The sequence below is a fragment of the Epinephelus fuscoguttatus genome, linkage group LG10 (genome assembly GCF_011397635.1).
Source record: "Epinephelus fuscoguttatus linkage group LG10, E.fuscoguttatus.final_Chr_v1".
Taxonomy (NCBI): domain Eukaryota; kingdom Metazoa; phylum Chordata; class Actinopteri; order Perciformes; family Serranidae; genus Epinephelus; species Epinephelus fuscoguttatus.
This window is the reverse complement of record NC_064761.1, coordinates 325,310-346,024: the sequence shown is the minus strand read 5'-3', so window position 1 is coordinate 346,024 and position 20,715 is coordinate 325,310. Positions and strand designations below refer to the sequence as shown.

At 43.0% G+C, this 20,715-nt stretch overlaps 1 protein-coding gene across 1 annotated transcript in view; it reads right to left on the bottom strand.

The window, feature by feature from the left end:
• The window catches only part of LOC125895868 (cadherin-2-like), a 398,602-nt gene that overhangs the window by 72,903 nt on the left and 304,984 nt on the right, over positions 1-20,715 (bottom strand). Inside the window, exons 12-14 of the mRNA XM_049588038.1 lie at positions 15,331-15,564; positions 7,587-7,820; positions 1,510-1,649 (exon numbers count right to left, since the gene is read on the bottom strand). Of these exons, the coding sequence (XP_049443995.1) occupies positions 1,510-1,649; positions 7,587-7,820; positions 15,331-15,564 (608 nt within the window). The remainder of the gene's footprint in view (positions 1-1,509; positions 1,650-7,586; positions 7,821-15,330; positions 15,565-20,715) is intronic.

The window sequence follows — 20,715 nt, the reverse complement described above, 5'->3', positions numbered from 1 at the left end:
TTTCAATGGAATGAATTACTTACTGACTTATTCATACTTCAAAAACAGCATCAATAAGTGATTAACATAGGTGGGGATCAAAATAAAATAAATAAATAAAATAAAAATCAACCAGCCACCCTCCTCCCCTGACAAGTAAACAGTCCCTAAAGTGCGCTGAGGTTTGTGGACCGTTAAGAGAGAAATGTGAATGGATTGTTTCCCCTCTGACATGCCACATAGGCTGCCTGTGTGCCTCGGTTGTCCAGGTACTACTGGGCAGTCATGACGCCAACGAAAGAGGAAATTACTGGACCTGGAGTCGGACTTCTCTGTCGCCGGTGTCCTGACCGGTAAGCCGTTATGTTGCGGCGCGGAGCTCACGGGATTTGTGCGGAGCGCGTGGACACTCACCCTTGGCTTCTTTGTCTCCAAATCTTCAGTCCATAAATTAGTCTCTACGGTATGTACGGTCTATACGGTATGTATGTAACATACAGTCACTGGCCACTTTGTGTACACCTGTGTAATCTAATGCAATCCAGTAGAACGACTATACCATGATTATTTTCCCCGAAGCTTATAAATTTTCGGTGCAGAACCTTTTAGGCCAATTAAGTGATCCAGTCTCTGTAGCAGAATTTGATGGTCAATAGTGTCAAACGCCACACTAAGATCTAATAAAACAAGTACAGAGAGTCCTTTGTCTGAAGCAATCAGAAGGTCATTTGTAATTTTAACTAGTGCTGTCTCAGTGCTATGATGCACTCTAAATCCTGACTGAAATTCCTCAAATAAATTATTATCATGGAGAAAATCACACAGCTGGTCTGCGACTACTTTCTCAAGGATCTTTGACATAAAGGGAAGATTAGATATTGGTCTATAGTTGGCTAACACCTCTGGATCCAGGGTGGGCTTTTTTAGGAGAGGTTTAATTACAGCTACCTTAAAAGACTGTGGTGCATAGCCTGTTAATAAGGATATATTTATCATATCTAATATATGAGTGTTAACTAAATGTAAGACCTCCTTAAGTAGCCTAGTTGGGATGGGGTCTAAGAGACACGTTGATGATTTAGATGTTGATGATAAGCTTATAAGCTTTTCTCTATGTCAAGGGGTGTGGCCACTATGACGCCGCCCTCGCCACCAAATACGTTTGGCTTTTAGATGGCTTCTGTGACCTCATATCCTCACAAAATTGATACACAGGTCAAGAATGGCAAGCTCTTACATCTGATAGGGGCGTCGGCCATGGGGGGGACAAAATGCCTCTATAACGCCCCCTTGAAACTTTCAAAAAAAAAAACATCCCCATGGGGGTTTTCTTGGAGTAGGAAGATGAAACGTCACACCATGTCAGGGTTAACTTACTCTGAGTTTTCACATAACCGCTTCAGTGATGCGTGCTGCTGGCGAGGGCCCGATCACAGCTGCTTGCAGCTTTATTTGTAACTGTTATTGTCTTTTTTAGTTGTTGTTTTAACCTTTTACAGTGTGTGTGTGTGTGTGTGTGTGTGTGTGTACCTGGTCCTCCTCTCCTCCTCCCTCCTCATCATATTTAAGGATGTTGTCTCGGACATCATCCTCTGGGTCAATAAGGAGCTGCTTGGCCTGACGCTCCTTATCTCTCCTCTTCATCCACATCACAAACAGCAGCACCAGCACTGCAGGACAAGTGTGACAAGAGAAGATAAGGTCAATATATGATGTAAGCCTTACTGAAGACATTCCACAGCGCCACTAGCACCCTTAAATGTTCTGTGCACCTCACCATAGGAAAGAAAAGAACATTGGACAGTTAATACAAAGGATGGAGTTCCAGGTAGGATGGCGGTGGGGTTCTGTGTCCCAGGAGGTACAGCAGGTCATCTACTCATCAAAAGATCAATTAGTTAGATCCCCATAACCTCCGTCCACATGTCAAAGTTTCCTTTGGCAGAACACCGAACCTCAACAGCTCCTGATCGGTGTGTGAGTGTGCGTGAATGTTTAACTGAGTAGCAGGTGGTATGAGATGTAAAAGCACTTTGAGTGGTAGGAAGACTAAAACAGTGCTGTATAAATACAAGACCAATTACTGTTAAGTTTATGCGACACTTGTGTGCCTGTTTTTTAAGTGACTCCAGTAAAAAGAGCTATTTTTGCAATGTAGCCTTAAACACCACACAAACTGATCAAAAAGTGATAGTAGAAGGAAGCTCATATGAAGCTAGAAAATTTCAAGGCAATGTGGCTGCCCACCAAGTGACCTCTACATTAAAATGTTGGATGAGCAGAGAAATAACAGCCTACATGCACAGAGATAGCACTGCAGAAATGAAAGAGAATTTCATATGGTCACTCAGCACAGAAAATATCAAAAGGTTTCACAAAATGACTGACATATCTATATGTATATGATCAGCCTGTGCCTGGATCATGTGACGTGATTGTGCTGCTGTCGTGTTACTGCCTGATACTGTCTACTGCTGCTGTTATTATTAGTCGTACTTCTACTGTTATTATACACATATGATTATTGTCACATAATTTACCACAATAGCCGTAATCATTATTATAATATTATTACTTAAATTAATGTTGTTGTAAGCTACTGTCATTACTGTCTGTCCTGCATCTCTCTCTGTCTCTCTATGTCTCATTTTGTCATATGGAATACTGTAAATTTATCATGTTGATCTGTTCTGTATGACATCTATTGCATGTCTCTCCATCCTGGAAGAGGGATCCCTCCTCAGTTGCTCTTCCTGAGGTTTCTACCATTTTCTTCCCCGTTAAAGGGTTTTGTTGTTTTGTTTTGGTTTTTTTTGGGGGGGGGGCCTTATCCACTGTGAGGGTCAGAGAGAGGGATGTCGTATGCTGTAAATTTGCTCTGACGGAAATTGTGATTTGTGATATTGGGCTTAATATATAAAATTGATTGACTGATTGAAATGTAGTTCATTCCTCAACCGTGATCATAATTATCATTTAATAAATGACATATTTGGATGATAGCAGCTGGCTATGATTATCTTGTAGCAACTACATCTGGTTTGAATTAGTTTATATTTAGCTGAGAGTAGGGCTAAAAATAAACATTATTTATATAGCACCTTTCATATAGCTCTCATATAAGAAATACAGCACATAGTGCTTTACAATAAGGGCATTATGAGCACAGAGTGCTTCACATGAAAACAGATATAATGAACATAAAACAGCCAAACAAGGTAATCTAAAATGAAAAGACATTTTAAAACAGTTTAAAACAAGGATTAACTTTTTCAACAATTTTCATTTAAAAGTGGTGGTGACTTGAGAACCTATTAATCCAAATCTCATATATTATTTCTTCTTGTGTCACCTTTAAGGCCTCTGATGTCATTAACAATCGGAATCTTTCATTTTGATGGCACAGATTCTCTAACAGACATTGATCAGCTGAAATAGGTGTCTTTCAGATTACCCAAGAACATCTTCTTAAGAGTTAACCTCACTCTGTCTGTGCTGGGTATGGCCCACAGCTGCCCCAGAATCTCCCACCCAGTTGTGATTCAGTTTATGCGCTAACTGGCTAGCTAGCATCAAGACAGTCTTCTGATTTCCCTTTTTGAATGACTATAACAGACTGGCGCTGTATATACAGTACAGGCCAAAAGTTTGGACACACCTTCTCATTCAATGCGTTTTCTTTATTTTCATGACTATTTACATTGTAGATTCTCACTGAAGGCATCAAAACTATGAATGAACACATGTGGAGTTATGTACTTAACAAAAAAAGGTGAAATAACTCAAAACATGTTTTATATTCTAGTTTCTTCAAAATAGCCACCCTTTGCTCTGATTACTGCTTTGCACACTCTTGGCATTCTCTCCATGAGCTTCAAGAGGTAGTCACCTGAAATGGTTTTCCAACAGTCTTGAAGGAGTTCCCAGAGGTGTTTAGCACTTGTTGGCCCCTTTGCCTTCACTCTGCGGTCCAGCTCACCCCAAACCATCTCGATTGGGTTCAGGTCCGGTGACTGTGGAGGCCAGGTCATCTGCCACAGCACTCCATCACTCTCCTTCTTGGTCAAATAGCCCTTACACAGCCTGGAGGTGTGTTTGGGGTCATTGTCCTGTTGAAAAATAAATGATCGTCCAACTAAACGCAAACCGGATGGGATGGCATGTTGCTGCAGGATGCTGTGGTAGCCATGCTGTTTCAGTGTGCCTTCAATTTTGAATAAATCCCCAACAGTGTCACCAGCAAAACACCCCCACACCATCACACCTCCTCCTCCATGTTTCACAGTGGGAACCAGGCACGTGGAATCCATCCGTTCACCTTTTCTGCGTCTCACAAAGACACGGCGGTTGGAACCAAAGATCTCAAATTTGGACTCATCAGACCAAAGCACAGATTTCTACTGGTCTAATGTCCATTCCTTGTGTTTCTTGGCCCAAACAAATCTCTTCTGCTTGTTGCCTCTCCTTAGCAGTGGTTTCCTAGCAGCTATTTGACCATGAAGGCCTGATTCGCGTAGTCTCCTCTTAACAGTTGTTCTAGAGATGGGTCTGCTGCTAGAACTCTGTGTGGCATTCATCTGGTCTCTGATCTGAGCTGCTGTGAACTTGCCATTTCTGAGGCTGGTGACTCGGATGAACTTATCCTCAGAAGCAGAGGTGACTCTTGGTCTTCCTTTCCTGGGTCGGTCCTCATGTGTGCCAGTTTCGTTGTAGCGCCTGATGGTTTTTGCGACTCCACTTAGGGACACATTTAAAGTTTTTGCAATTTTCCGGACTGACTGACCTTCATTTCTTAAAGTAATGATGGCCACTCGTTTTTCTTTAGTTAGCTGATTGGTTCTTGCCATAATATGAATTTTAACAGTTGTCCAATAGGGCTGTCGGCTGTGTATTAACCTGACTTCTGCACAGCACAACTGATGGTCCCAACCCCATTGATAAAGCAAGAAATTCCACTAATTAACCCTGATAAGGCACACCTGTGAAGTGGAAACCATTTCAGGTGACTACCTCTTGAAGCTCATGGAGAGAATGCCAAGAGTGTGCAAAGCAGTAATCAGAGCAAAGGGTGGCTATTTTGAAGAAACTAGATTATAAAACATGTTTTCAGTTATTTCACCTTTTTTTGTTAAGTACATAACTCCACATGTGTTCATTCATAGTTTTGATGCCTTCAGTGAGAATCTACAATGTAAATAGTCATGAAAATAAAGAAAACGCATTGAATGAGAAGGTGTGTCCAAACTTTTGGCCTGTACTGTATGTGCTGGTTGGACATTGGCTGTAGCCCTTCTGATGTGTTCATGTACAACTTTTTGGTTGAGGTCTGTTTATTTGAGGCAACGCAGCAGGTGGCTTTCGGTGCCAATAATTCTCTGAAGTTGGTTTGATGTGTCGGCCTTAAACTGACACTTCGGGCTCTAGTTTCGCAGACCGGGCGAGGCGGGGGCGCAGCACACCTGCGCTTCTCCAACTGGGTGTGGCCAGGCGTATTTTGCAAGTTTGGCACACTGTGCGCGGTGGCGCAGCTACTCCTCTTTCCCACCTCTGTCCCTCCTAGCTGCGCAAGTCGGAAAGAGGGAGGAGAGAAGGCGTGGAGTGGGTTTTACACAGCCCATTCACATCACACCAATCAAATGATCCCCCCTCCTCGCCCTTAAATGCGCCGCGCAAAGGCGTAATGAGAGTTTACTCAATTCGCCATGGCAGAAGAGAGCAGCAGCGTCAGATGGTCAAACTTCTCACAGGAGGAAACTGATGTTTTGGTCCAGGAGGTCCAGCGCACCTCGGTCTGCCAAACTACCAAACTGAGCGCACCTCGGGTTGCGCTGCTTGAAACTAGCTCTGCGCGGGGTTCGCCACCCTGCGCTGTGCCAGGAAACTAGAGCCGATTATCTTTATTCAGCAACTACCCTTACGCTGAAACTCCAACTCCTGTCAGCACGTCCATTTAACAGCTTCCGTCTGTAATTGTATTTCAACACCAGACCAACTCCTGTTGGCGTACTCTGACTTGGGCAAACATCCTAACAGACTGCAGATCATACTACACTGCTTTGCTGCTTGGAGCTGTAATTCCACTTCCCTTCTGTAGGCTCAGTTGGACTTCATAATCTTCATCCTGCATTTTGTGCTCAAAAATGGTCATCACAATGATTTTGATGCTTTGTACATTTCTTGTACAACTTGAGGTGCTATTACAGTTTTGAATGAATGAGCAGTCATTAAAATGTAGTACAAATATAGTAGTGCTACAGCTCACTACAGCCTGCAGAGCTCTAGTCCTGGATCTGTTTCTAAAAAGTTCCATTGGTCAAGGTTCTTTCATTGCAACAGCCTAATAAAAAATAATGATAATTTGATCTTTTTTTTTAAAAAAAGCAGGTGAAACCCTTTATGAGTCAGAGCACCATCTTGATTGCTCTCCCTTGTTTCAAATATGTACTGTAGTCATTGTATGCAGCAGGCCAGAGCTTCAACACTCATTCATTCATTCATTCATTCATTCATCTTCTAACTGCTTCATCCTCTTGAGGGTCGCGGGGGGGCTGGAGCCTATCCCAGCTGACATCGGGCGAGAGGCAGGGTACACCCTGGACAGGTCGCCAGACTATCGCAGGGCTGACACATAGAGACAAACAACCATTCACGCTCACATTCACACCTACGGACAATTTAGAGTTATCAATTAACCTAGTCCCCAATCTGCATGTCTTTGGACTGTGGGATGAAGCCGGAGTGCCCGGAGAGAAACCACGCTGACACGTGGGAGAACATGCAAACTCCGCACAGAAGGGCTCCCACGCCACGGGGGTCGAACCAGCAACCCTTTTGCTGTGAGGCGAGAGTGCTAACCACCACACCACCGTGCTGCCCAGCTTGAACACTCATCCTTTGCTAAACAAAGTCTTGTTCATTGCTGATGCACTTTAAATTTAATGTCTGATACAGCAAATCTCATTGCATTATTACTCGGTCATAATCATTCACTATTACTCCAGCTAGGCACTCAGTAAGACCTGAATTTGTCCACTTTGTTGTCACCTTGTAGGATTATAGAAAGGAAGCAGCTGAAAAGTGTTATGCCCAGTGTCCAACCACATAAGGTGCTACTTGTTCACAAGCAAACAATTCATGAAAAACTGCACCCAGCTCGATAATCACACATGGTATTAGATCCTGGGGTCTCTGCCATGGCAAATCTATGCTTTGCTAAAGAAGCTCCATTCACACAGGGAGCAAAAGTGGGGAATTCTTTGCCTTTAAATGCAAACAATCGATGGGGTAAAAGGATAGCTTTTCCTCTTGTGGTACAAGAGGGGGGCATGACTAGACTAACGAATGGGGCCCTGGGCCTGGTGTTTGCTGTTAGGACCCTACCAGCTGGTCAAGGGTTTCCACTCAACTCAGGTCCAATGTTTGTTGGATCTGTCTTGATTCAACTGTGTGCTCATTTCTTAGGCTTACATTAGTGGTGTTTGAGGTGTGTTCCAAACAGCCTGCCGCTATCATGATGTATAAGCAGGAAAGTCTTGTATATTCTGTTAGGTCTACTAAGCAGCAACAATCTGTGTGTGTGTGTGTGTGTGTGTGTGTGTGAGGCTCACCTAATAGTATGATGATACAGATAAGGATGGCAATGATGGCTCCGGTGCCTAGTCCAGCGGCGATGATTCGCTCCATGTCCACACAGTCTCCATGGTGATCACAGTGGCAGACCTTTACTCTCAAGTGGGACATATTAGACATAGGCAGGTTTCCAGAGTCTGTGATCATGATGGGAACCTCGTAGATCCCACTTGCCAGGGAGCCAATCCTCAGTCTGAGCTGGGCGTACTCTCCTAGAATATGATGGGAGGGTAGATAGACAGAGAAACTGATAAGCAAACATGGTGATTCCTCACTTACTGACCTCAGCAGTCTTCAGTGTCATGTCCTTTCACTCAATTCTACTGGGAGCTGCTCTGTATGGCTAATGGTCATCATTGGAGCTGCCGGGGGCTCTCTGCATTAAAAAACAGCATTTAACAGTAGTTGCTGATGAATAGAAGAGTTCTGCATGACACATTTTCAAAGATACTGACAAGAAAGATACTACAAGAAACAGATATAGAATGAGAAGCTTTACCAAAACAAGAACATTTCTAAATAGCTACTGACACAAAAGTCAGGTGTTCTCCAGAGTCCAACAGGCCTACATGTACCTTGTGACACAGCTTTAATCTAAGAGGAGAAAGTGGATCATTTCTCTGTCTTGCATACAAGTTGAGTCTTAAGATGTTGAGCATAGAGATTAATTCTTGACTGTGGGAATAAACACCTAATACAATATCAGAAATTCAAGGTTCATTTGGTGTCTGATTCCAGAGCTTAGGACCACATCTCAAAGCCTTCCTCAGTGAAAAGAACTTACTCAAGTATCATCACATGACCTTAGTCAGTCAGTCAGTCAGTCAATCAATCAATTTTATTTATAGAGCCCAATATCACAAATCACAATTTGCCTCACAGGGTTTTACAGCATATGACATCCCTCTGTCCTTTGGATCCTCACAGCAGATAAGGAAAAACTCCCCCCAAAAAAACCCTTTAACGGGGGAAAAAATGCTAGAAACCTCAGGAAGAGCAACTGAGGAGGGATCCCTCTTCCAGGACGGACAGACGTGCAATAGATGTCGTACAGAACAGATCAGCATAATAAATTAACAGTAATCCGTATGACACAATGAGACAGAAAGAGAGAGAGACAGAGAGAGAGACAGAGACATAGAGAGATGAGGACAGACGGTAATGACTGTAGCTTACAACAACATTAATGAAAGTAATAATATTATAATTAATGATAATATATTAATATTTGATAGTATACATGTGTGACAATAATCATATGTGTATAATAACAATAGAAGTATGACTAATGATAACAGCAGCAGCAGGAGGCATCTGGCAGGACCACGGCAGCAGCACAACCACACACATCACACTATCCAGGCACCGCTGCAATATAAGTCAACCTGAGAGACAGTGGAGTACAAAGGCTCCGGAGAAGAAGTCGAGTTAGTGACATCCAGAATGGCCGAGTTAGCTAGATGCAGTAATAGGACATGAGAGAGAGACAGAGAGAGAGAGAGAAGTAGAGAAGGTGCCCGGTGTATTACAGGGGGTCCTCCGGCAGACTAGGCCTAAGCCAGCCTAACAAGACAAGCCTGAGCCAGCCCTAACTATAAGCTTTATCAAAGAGGAAAGTCTTTAGTCTAGTCTTAAATGTGGAGACGGTGTCTGCCTCCCGGACCGCAACGGGAAGATGATTCCACAGGAGAGGAGCCTGATAGTTGAAAGCTCTGGCTCCTGATCTACTTTTGGAGACTTTAGGGACCACGAGTAACCCTGCATTCTCAGAGCACAGTGTTCCGGTGGGATAATATGGCACTATGAGCTCTCTAAGATATGATGGAGCTTGACCATCTAGAGCTTTATAAGTTAGCAGTAGGATTTTACAGGGAGCCAGTGCAGAGAAGCTAAAACAGAAGAAATATGATCTTGTTTCTTAGTTCCTGTTAGTACACGTGCTGCTGCATTCTGAATTAGCTGGAGAGTTTTTAAGGACTTACTAGAGCTACCAGATAATAGAGAGTTACAGTAATCCAGCCTTGAGGTAACAAAAGTGTGAATCAATTTTTCTGCATCTTTTCGGGTCAGGATTCGCAATATTACGCAGATGAAAAAATGCAGTCTGTGAGGTTTGTTTTAAATGAGAATTAAAAGACAAATCTTGATCAAATATTACTCTGAGGTTGCTTACGGCAGTGCTAGAGGCCAGAGCAATGCCATCTAGAGAAACTATGTCATCAGATAAAGAGTCTCTGAGTTGTTTGGGGCCAAGAACAATAACTTCAGTTTTGTCTGAATTTAACATCAGGAAATTGGTGCTCATCCAGGTTTTTATGTCTTTAAGGCAATTATGAAGTTTAGTTAATTGATTACTTTCTTCTGGCTTCATAGATAAATACAACTGTGTATCATCTGCATAACAATGGAAATTTACGGAGTGATTTCTAATGATGTTACCTAAAGGAAGCATATATAATAGGATTGGTCCGAGCACAGAACCTTCCGGAACTCCAAAACAAACTTTAGTACGTAAGGATGATTCATTATGAACGTGAACAAACTGAAAACGATCAGATAAATAAGATTTAAACCAGCTTAGTGCAGAACCTTTTAGACCAATTAAGTGATCCAGTCTCTGTAGCAGAATTTGATGGTCAATTGTGTCAAATGCCGCACTAAGATCTAATAAAACAAGTACAGAGATGAGTCCTTTGTCTGAAGCAATCAGAAGGTCATTTGTAATTTGAACTAGTGCTGTCTCAGTGCTACGATGCACTCTAAATCCTGACTGAAATTCTTCAAATAAATTATTATCATGGAGGAAATCACACAGCTGGTCTGTGACTAATTTCTCAAGGATCTTTGAAAGAAAGGGAAAATTAGATATTGGTCTATAGTTGGCTAACACCTCTGGATCCAGGGTGGGCTTTTTTAGGAGAGGTTTAATTACAGCTACCTTAAAAGACTGTGGTGCATAGCCTGTTAATAAGGATATATTGATCATATCTAATATATGAGTGTTAACTAAAGGTAAGACTAAGAGGTCTAAGAGACACATTGATGATTTAGATGAAGAAATCACTGCGGTCAATTCTTGAGAATTTGGGGAGAAGCAATCTAAATATATATTAGGTCTACAGCTGTGTTTGAGGTTAGATAGGTACTATCTGAGGACAGGAGGTCATGAATTTTGCCTCTAAATAGTTAGAATTTTGTCAATAAAGAAGCTCATAAAATCATTACTGCTAAGGGCTAAAGGAATACAAGGCTCAATAGAGCTTTGACTCTTAGTCAGCCTGGCTACAGTGCTGAAAAGAAACCTGGGGTTATTCTTGTTTTCTTCTATTAATGCTGAGTAATAGTTTGCTCTGGCATTGCTGAGGCCCCTCTTATATGTTTTGAGACTGTCTGCCTAGATTAAACGAGATTCTTCCAGTTTGGTTAATTGCCAATTCCTTTCAAACTTTCGCGGTATTTGTTTTAACTTACAGGTTTGAGAGTTATACCAAGGAGCGAACTTTCTTTGCTTTGTTAATTTCTTTTTAAGTGGAGCTACAGAGTCAAGTGTTGTTTGCAGCGAGCCTACGGCGCTATCGACAAGATGATCAATTCGGGAGAGGTTAAAGTCGGTACGGGAAACCTCTGTTACTGAAGGACTTTGTACTGAATTTAACGACGGAGTAATCATTTCCATAAATTTTGTGACAGCACTATCTGATAAACATCTAGTATAGTACCTGGTGCTGAGTGGCGTGTAATCGAGTAAAAAGAAATCAAAAGTAATCAAATAATGATCCGATAGTGAGGGATTCTGTGGAAAGACTGTTAGGTTATCAATTTCAATTCCATATGTCAGAACTAGATCGAGGGTATGTGAGTGGGTTCATGTACACCCTGACTGAAGCCAATGGAGTCTAATAATGAGATCAACGCGGTAGCCAGGGAGTCATTATCAACGTCGACATGAATGTTAAAATCGCCTACAATAATAACTTTATCTGATTTAAGAACTAAAGTGGATAAAAACTCTGAGAATTCAGAAACAAATTCAGAGCACGGGCTAGGAGCACGGTACACTATAACAAATAAAAGTGGCTTCCAGGTCGGATGTAAAAGACTAAGAACGAGGCTTTCAAATGAATTATAGTCTAGATTAGGTTTAGGGCTGATTAACAGACTAGAGTTAAAAATGGCTGCAACCCCCCCTCCTTGGCCGCTGCCTCAAGGAATGTGGGCATTATTATGACTGGGAGTAGTGGATTCATTTAGATTAACATATTCATCTGGACACAGCCAGGTTTTGGTGAGACTGAGTAGATCAATATGATTATCTAAAATTACTTTGTTTACTAACACTGCTTTAGACGATAGAGACCTGATATTTAACAGTCCGCATTTAATTCTCCTGTTTTGTCTTTCTGTCACAGAAGAGGTTTTAATTCAGTCAGGTCTTCAGACAAACTTTCTACATTAGTTACACTGGTGTGCCAAATTTTTTCATTTAGTTGCACCCCAAATTTTTCACTGTGCATTTTGGCACTCAACGAGAACATGTTTTACTCTATGCCTGGTATGCGGATGCAGCTCTCACTTTGGTCACCAGATGGCTTGTACCCTGGTACCTCATAATCCCACAGTACCCCCACAAGACTCCCCAAGGGATGTGGTCGTAAGCTTTTTTTTGGCGTCATCACACTGTGACCTCCAGCATACACTGGGGCGGTTTGCAGCAGAGTGGGAAGCAGCTGGGATGAGAGTCAGTACCTCCAAGTCAATCAATCAAGTATTTATTCATCACATGGAATTAAACAAGGTCGACCTCAACAAGAGGGCTGCCTGGTCGCTTCACCCAAACACAGGCAGCACCACACTGCAGCAGCCTCTGAATGGTGTATAGCAGTGATCCACAGCAGGAGCAGGACAGCACTTCACATTCCCACTGTTACACCAGTCCTTATTCACTGTAAAGCACATGCCTCATGTCCTGTCACTGCATCTTGCTAACTTGGCCATACTGCATGTCACTAACTCGGCTTCTTCTCTGGAGCCTTTGCGCTCCGCTGTCTCGCAGGTTAACTTCTATCACAGCGGTGCCTGGATAGTGTGACGTGTGTGGTTGTGCTGCTGCCGTGGTCCTGCCAGATGCCTCCTCCTCCACAATTAACCATCAAATTCTGCTACAGAGACTGGATCACTTAATTGGTCTAAAAGGTTCTGCACTAAGCTGGTTTAAATCTTATTTATCTGATCGTTTTCAGTTTGTTCACGTTCATAATGAATCATCCTTACATACTAAAGTTTGTTTTGGAGTTCTGCAAGGTTCTGTGCTCGGACCAATCCTATTTAGTCTATATATGCTTCCTTTAGGTAACATCATTAGAAATCACTCCGTAAATTTCCATTGTTATGCGGATGATACACAGTTGTATTTATCTATGAAGCCAGAAGAAAGTAATCAATTAACTAAACTTCATAATTGCCTTAAAGACATAAAAACCTGGATGAGCACCAATTTCCTGATGTTAAATTCAGACAAAACTGAAGTTATTGTTCTTGGCCCCAAACAACTCAGAGACTCTTTATCTGATGACATAGTTTCTCTAGATGGCATTGCTCTGGCCTCTAGCACTGCCGTAAGCAACCTCAGAGTAATATTTGATCAAGATTTGTCTTTTAATTCTCATTTAAAACAAACCTCACAGACTGCATTTTTTCATCTGCATAATATTGCGAATCCTGACCCGAAAAGATGCAGAAAAATTGGTTCACGCTTTTGTTACCTCAAGGCTGGATCACTGTAACTCTCTTTTATCTGGTAGCTCTAGTAAGTCCCTAAAAACTCTCCAGCTAATTCAGAATGCAGCAGCACGTGTACTAACAGGAACTAAGAAACAAGATCATATTTCTTCTGTTTTAGCTTCTCTGCACTGGCTCCCTGTAAAATCCTACTGCTGACTTATAAAGCTCTAGATGGTCAAGCTCCGTCATATCTTAGAGAGCTCATAGTGCCATGTTATCCCACTGGAACACTGTGCTCTGAGAATGCAGGGTTACTCGTGGTCCTTAAAGTCTGCAAAAGTAGATCAGGAGCCAGAGCTTTCAGCTATCAGGCTCCTCTCCTGTGGAATCATCTTCCCGTTGCGGTCCGGGAGGCAGACACCGTCTCCACATTTAAGACTAGACTTAAGACTTTCCTCTTTGATAAAGCTTATAGTTAGGGCTGGCTCAGGCTTGTCTTGTTAGGCTGGCTTAGGCCTAGTCTGCCGGAGGACCCCCTGTAATACACCGAGCACCTTCTCTACTTCTCTCTCTCTCTCTCTCTCTGTCTCTCTCTCATGTCCTATTACTGCATCTTGCTAACTCGGCCATACTGCATGTCACTAACTCGGCTTCTTCTCTGGAGCCTTTGTGCTCCACTGTCTCGCAGGTTAACTTCTATCACAGCGGTGCCTGGATAGTGTGACGTGTGTGGTTGTGCTGCTGCCGTGGTCCCGCCAGATGCCTCCTCCTGCTGCTGTTGTCATTAGTCATACTTCTACTTTTATTATACACATATGATTATTGTCACATACATATACTATCAGATGTTAATATTTACTTTCAACATATTGTACCACAATAGCCAGAATCATAATTATAATATTATTACTTTCATTAATGTTGTTGTAAGCTATTAACACTATCGTCTGTCCTGCATCTCTCTCTGTCTCTGTCTCTCTCTCTGTCTCTCTTTCTGTCTCATTGTGTCATATGGATTACTGTTAATTTATTATGTTAATCTGTTCTGTGCGACATCTACTGCACGTCTGGTTGTCCTGGAAGAGGGATCCCTCCTCAGTTGCTCTTCCTGAGGTTTCTACTTTTTTTTTCCCTGTTAAAGGTTTTTTTGGGGGGAGTTTTTCCTTATCCGCTGCGAGGGTCCAAAGGACAGAGGGATGTCATATGCTGTAAAGCCCAGGCAAATTGTGATTTGTGATATTGGGCTTTATAAATAAAATTAATTGATTGATTGATTGATTGATTGATTGATTGATTGATGCCTCCTCTCCTTCTCTCCCAGAATCATCTGCTCCATTGGACTGGCATATAGAAAATGAGATGCCTGGTTGAATGGTGCTGTCCAAGATGTAGCCATGTTTCAGCGAATCAAAGGATATTACATTTCCTGATATCCTATTGGAAACTGATGCAGCAGTTTATTTACTAGTTTATTTCCCTACACCTGTCCAGTGGGTAGCAGGATGGTAGTTCAGCTGGTGTTCATTCTTTCCTCACAGTTTACTGATGTTTACATTTGAAAACCTCAACCTGGCTTGCAAGCAGCTAACTGCAAGCTAGCTAGAAATTGACAGAAGGAGAGTTTACACACTGGTGAGTTGATTTCTTCATCCTGATGAGTGACTCACAGCCACACACCATCTACAATCCAACATCAAGCAAAAAGGCACCACCAAGACTTGCAAAGTAGACACGAGAGTCTAAATTTAGCACAAATTTAGCAGAGCTGACAGAGAGGCAGCTGGATATCAGTGTTACATATGGAGGTAGATCACTGTGCGACACAAATCACTTCTGTATCAAGTTGGAAGGCTGAGACTGTCAGCATGTCATCTTCCACTGACAGGAACTGACAACATAAAGAACCAATTTTTTTATTGTTGGATGAGCGAATGAATGAATGCATGAATGAATGAATGGATGAAGCCATATAACAAGATGGACACATTATCCCATTCTTACCATTGACGCGACTGAGCGTCCAGTTGCGGCGTATGTTTGATGGACGAGTTGCTAGCTCGAAGGCAAAGGGTCCAGCGTTAGGGGTCAGGTCTGGGTCACTGGCTGTGATGTTGATGGCGTTTGGATCTGGCTTCTCACACATTTCCACCTCAGGAGGGAACACATGAGGTGCATTGTCATTGATGTCTAGCAGGTACATCTGTAGGGTGCCTGTCCCACTGGTAGGCGGGATACCTGTAAACACAGAATGAAAAGATGTTGAATAGTTTAGCCTGAATGTGCCTGTGGTGAAATAACTATGATTGGACTCAAGTTTCAAGACAAAGATGAGAGAACATGTTTAAAACCCCGATAAAAGCCGTTTATTACATCCCATACTCAAATCTGTCCTGAAGACTATGGTATATAGAGAAAAGGCTCTCAGGGCCATTCCAACCAAAACGCTTGTTCCTTCAAATTGATTGTAATAGATTGTAATTGATTGATTGATTGATTGATTATAATTATAATAGACCAGGGAACTGTTACTTCAAGACAATGTGTACTGGGTTAATAGTTTGGCCTAGGAGAGGCACAATAGCTCACACAATGTCTAAAAAGGGGAGGATGATGCTCTCAGTAAACTGTATGACAATGTAGTATTAAAACTGATGCTACACTAGAGGTCAGGTGGTCTGCCAAATCCTTCAAAATGATATTTTTCCATTAGTCAACAATTCCTTTAAAAACCAACAGTGAATGTTTCAACCAATGACTGTAGGCTTTAATAATAATAGTAATGATAATAATAATAATAATAATAATGCATCAGATTTGTATAGCGCTTTTCAGGACACTCAAAGACACTTTGCAGTGCTGAAAAATGTCACTGATAATAAAATATAAATGAAAAACGAAAAATAACTGGTGGAAACTAGGGAAAAGCCAGTTTGAACAGAAGGGTTTTTAACAGTGATTTTAAAGTCTGTAGGGAGTCTGCATTTCTGGTGATGAGTGGGAGGGAGTTCCAGAGGGCTGGGGCAGCGGCAGCGAAGGCTCGGTCCCCCAAGGTTCAGTGCTTGGTTCTAGTGATGGTGGTCAGGAGGTTGGAGTCAGTAGAGCGAAGCCAGCAGGTAGGGGAATAGCGGTGGAGGAAGTCAGTGAGATAAGAGGGGGCAAGGTTATTGAGGGCTTTGTAGGTGATGAGAAGGAGTTTGTATTGGATGCAGTATTGGACAGGGAGCCAATGAAGCTGTTTGAGAACAGGGGTGATGTGGCCCCTGGAGGGGGTGCGGATGAGTAACCGGGCAGCAGAGTTCTGTATGTGTTGCAGTTTTTGAAGGCTGGTAGAGGGAAGACCATAGAGAATGCTACAGTAGTCGAGTCTGGAGGTTGTGGCGTGGATTTCTGCAATGGAGTGGGTGAGGGAGGTGCGGAGACGGGCAATATCGCGGAGATGGAAGAATGATGTCCTGGTGATGTTGCTGATATGAGGAAGTGACATTGTGACTGTCGACGTGGAGGGAGAAGTCCTGAGGAGAGGGTAAGCGTGCGGTAACAGTAAGGGGTGGAGCTGCAAGAACTACCTAACATGACTTAAACCTTGTTTGAAAAAAATGTATTGAACATGTACTTTGATGTTTGAGTTTGGCAAAGGTCCCTCCCATTCACTAACATGGAATGAGACATGGGTCATTCCAGTCTATCTACTAACAAGTATTTGCAGCCTAACCCACTATTTCCACATACTCCGTCTGTGCCACGCAGTGCAGCGCCGCTCACTGTGTAGCAGATATGCTCCCATTCCAGTGAATAGCTTCATCTCCACGGCACATACTGCGCAGCTTCTCTGGAGCATCCCAGAAGCGCCACGCATTGGAAATACGCGCCAGGTCTATTTTTCAGTGACTGCATGTCCATAGCATGTCAAGCCACGTAGCTCAGATCACACCAAACCGGGAACGGAACGTACACAGCATCCAGTAAATTTCAAAATACAACACAATGCACGTGAAAATCGTGAAGTAATATTGATGTGAACAGCAAAGCGATCTCAAGTTAAACTTGCTTTCTCTCTTTCTCCTTCTGAATGAATTATTGTTTTGGTCTGGCTCACACTTTATCAATTGCTTTTTTTTGCACAATTTTGCAGTTCCCATGTGAGCTTGCGGCTCCGCTACGCAGTGTGGCGCTCCAGAAACGCATCCAGTAGGCGAGGGTACGCGCTGTCGGATGCTCCAGATCCGCGGCACTGCGTAGCGCAGCTCAGACGGAGTATGTGGAAATTGCGGGTAAGACTTAGATGGCTTTCTGCAATGTAACGACTTACGTACGCAGGGACTCAAAAGCAGACTCGTGCACAGTGGATAAACACAAACTTGTCCTTTAATCTTGCCAAAGTCGGTACACAGGAGGTCAAACAGCTGAGGCAAAGGTACAGAGACGGCAGGCAAAAGCAGGGTCAAAAAAGGGTAGCAACTGGTCAAAAAACACTGAAGACTCACAAAGAAACAAGATGAACTGGCACAGAGGGGAGAAAACAAGCAGACTATTCAAATAAACACAAGAAGTTTGTGCTCTAAAAAAAAAAAAAAAAAAAAAAATAAGTAAATAAATAAATAAATAAGAAGGGATCAGCACTCAGTGAATAACCTCCTAAGCCCTACGACAAACTATTATGGCAAGGCTTAACTATACAGACCAATGAGCAGTGATAACTAACATGTCTTTGGGGTCATCGGGTGGGAACCTCCTTTCACCGGTGTTTCGTCTAGTTGGTCCCACGACACCTCCAGGAGGCTAGACAGTGATCTCTGGCGTCCCAGAGACACTCCCCTAATGCCAGGTCTCACTGCTCCCCACACTAACCGAACAACCTCCTTTACCTTACCTATATTACCACAGAGGAGGTAGACCCAGGAGGGAAGCCTTGTTAGGCTATCACACTCCCGCCGGGTTAGGCTGTACAGTCTACCTCCCAAGACGAGCCCTCACAACAATGACACCTCCAGGAGGCTAGACAGTGATCTCAGCCCAAACAGAACAGCACTGCCACCTTCAACCAAACCCAGGCTCCGTTTATGCGAGCTCCAGGCAGAAGCAATGCTGATACTACCTTTACTAGCACATTCACCATACTCTATTTCACACGCTACATAGCATAACTACAATGTAAGCTAAAGTTAAAGGAGATAAATGAACTCACAGGATCAGCAAACACACTCACTTTGCAGCATGGTCTCAAACAAAATGGATTCAGATAGGCCACTCCCACACTTAAATAACCTTCCTCTTCCTGGATTTCCTCCTTACATACACATGGCTTTCTCAGCCCAAACAGCACTGCCATCTTCAACCAAACCCAGGCTCCATACATGCGAGCTCCAGGCAGAAGCAATGCTGATACTAGCTTTCCTGTCACATTCACCATACTCTATTTCACACACTACATAGCATAACTACAATATAAGCTAAAGTTAAAGGAGCTAACTGGACTTACAGGATCAGCAAGCACACTCACCTTGCCGCATGGCCTCAAACAAAATGGATTCCAATAGGCCACTCCCACACTTAAATACTTCCTCTTCCTGGATTTCTCCTGACAGGAAGTGGATCTCTCCACCTGATCTCAAGGAGTTATGTGCCCTGCTTAGTAGTTCCCCCTGCTGGCCCCCAGCTGACATTATTTCTTCCGTAATAGATAAACTGGCTGCATTTAATTGCTTCATCTGACATTTCCCTCACTGTCTTCCTCAAACTCTGTCCCCGCACTCCGAGTTCCCCCAGGAGTGAGACAGTTGATCTTGCTATGAATCCCCTACACCCCACTTCCACTGGACAAATCCTAGTCTTCCATCCTCGCTGCTCAGCTTCTGCTCCTAAGTCTGCATATCTAAGCTTTTTTCTTTCATATGCTTCTTCCACTGAGTCTTCCCAAGGAACTGTCAGCTCGATGAAATAAACTATCTGTTGACTCACTGACCACAACACTAAGTCAGGCCTCTGCCTGGTACAGACTATTTCCTGAGGAACAACAAGCTTTCCCCCTAAATCTACTTGCATTTCCCAATCACAAGCACCTTCTAGGCGGCCACACCTTTGCCTCCTCACTAACTTATCCCTTCTGTATTTCTCTCCTCACGGACAAACTGAATTACTAAACTCCTATCCTTAACCCCTTCTGAATTCACCTGTCTTCGTTTCCCTTCAATGCCTGCAGCTAAACATTTCAACACCTGATTATGTCGCCATGTATATCGGCCTTGTGACAAGCTAACTTTGCAACCTGACAAAATATGCTTTAAAGTTGCGTGCGTGAACACAATGGGCATGACGGGTCCTCATTTACCCACAGTTTTAGGTTCTGGGGGGTTGGTAAGACATCGTATGTAGCCCCTATCAGGAATCTAATACGATTCTCCTCCATACTCCACAGGTCCCTCCAACTAAGCTTCCTCTTCTCTACACTTTCCCAATTCAACCACTGTCCCTGTTTAGCCTGGGCCACTACCTTTGCACCCCTTACTATCTCTTCCTGTCTGCGTATCTGTTCTACAACCAGCTTTCTTTTATCTTTGAGGCCTGCTGTATTCCATACCGGGTTTTACCTGAGCCAAGCCCCAGGCCTCCCCGGCCAAACTGAACATTACCTACAATCTCTGCATGTCTAAGAGCTGCCTCTGCCTCCTGAACTGCCGATCTTGGGTTCCACTTCCTCCCCTTGGTTGGATTTGGAACCACACTCCTAACTACCACATCCTTACTCCCAGCTAACAAGAGCTCTGTCCTGACCTTGGTACATTTAAATTCCTCTGTTAAACTAGTTACTGGCAGCTGAAGTATCCCTTTTCCATACAATGCAACACTATTTAGGCATCTAGGAGCGCCCAACCACTTCCTAATGTAGGAGCTAACCAACCTTTCAATTCTCTCCACAACAGTTATTGGAATTTCATAAATTGACAGTGGCCATATTAACCTAGGATATAGCCCAAATTGCAAACACCACAACTTCAACTTTCCTGGAAGTTCTGATTTATCTATTCTATCCAATCCTTCAGCCACATCTTTTCTAAATTTCACCACCTGTTCCTTATCATTCAACTCTACATTGTACAACCTACCTAAGCTCTTTACTGACTTTTCCCTAATTGTTGGGATGTCCTCATCTATGACAAACTTCCTATCACTTAATTTCCTCTACATATCGAGATGCTTCTAGATTTACTAGGCTTGATTTTCATGCTGGCCCACTTGAGGTTCTTATTTACCTTCTCTAGTAGCCTCTTTGTACATGGCATTGTTGTGGTCACCAGTGTCATGTCATCCATGTAAGCCCTAACTGGTGGAAGATGCAACCCATTCTGCCATCTCTCCCCACCTACCACCCACTTAGAAGCCCTGATG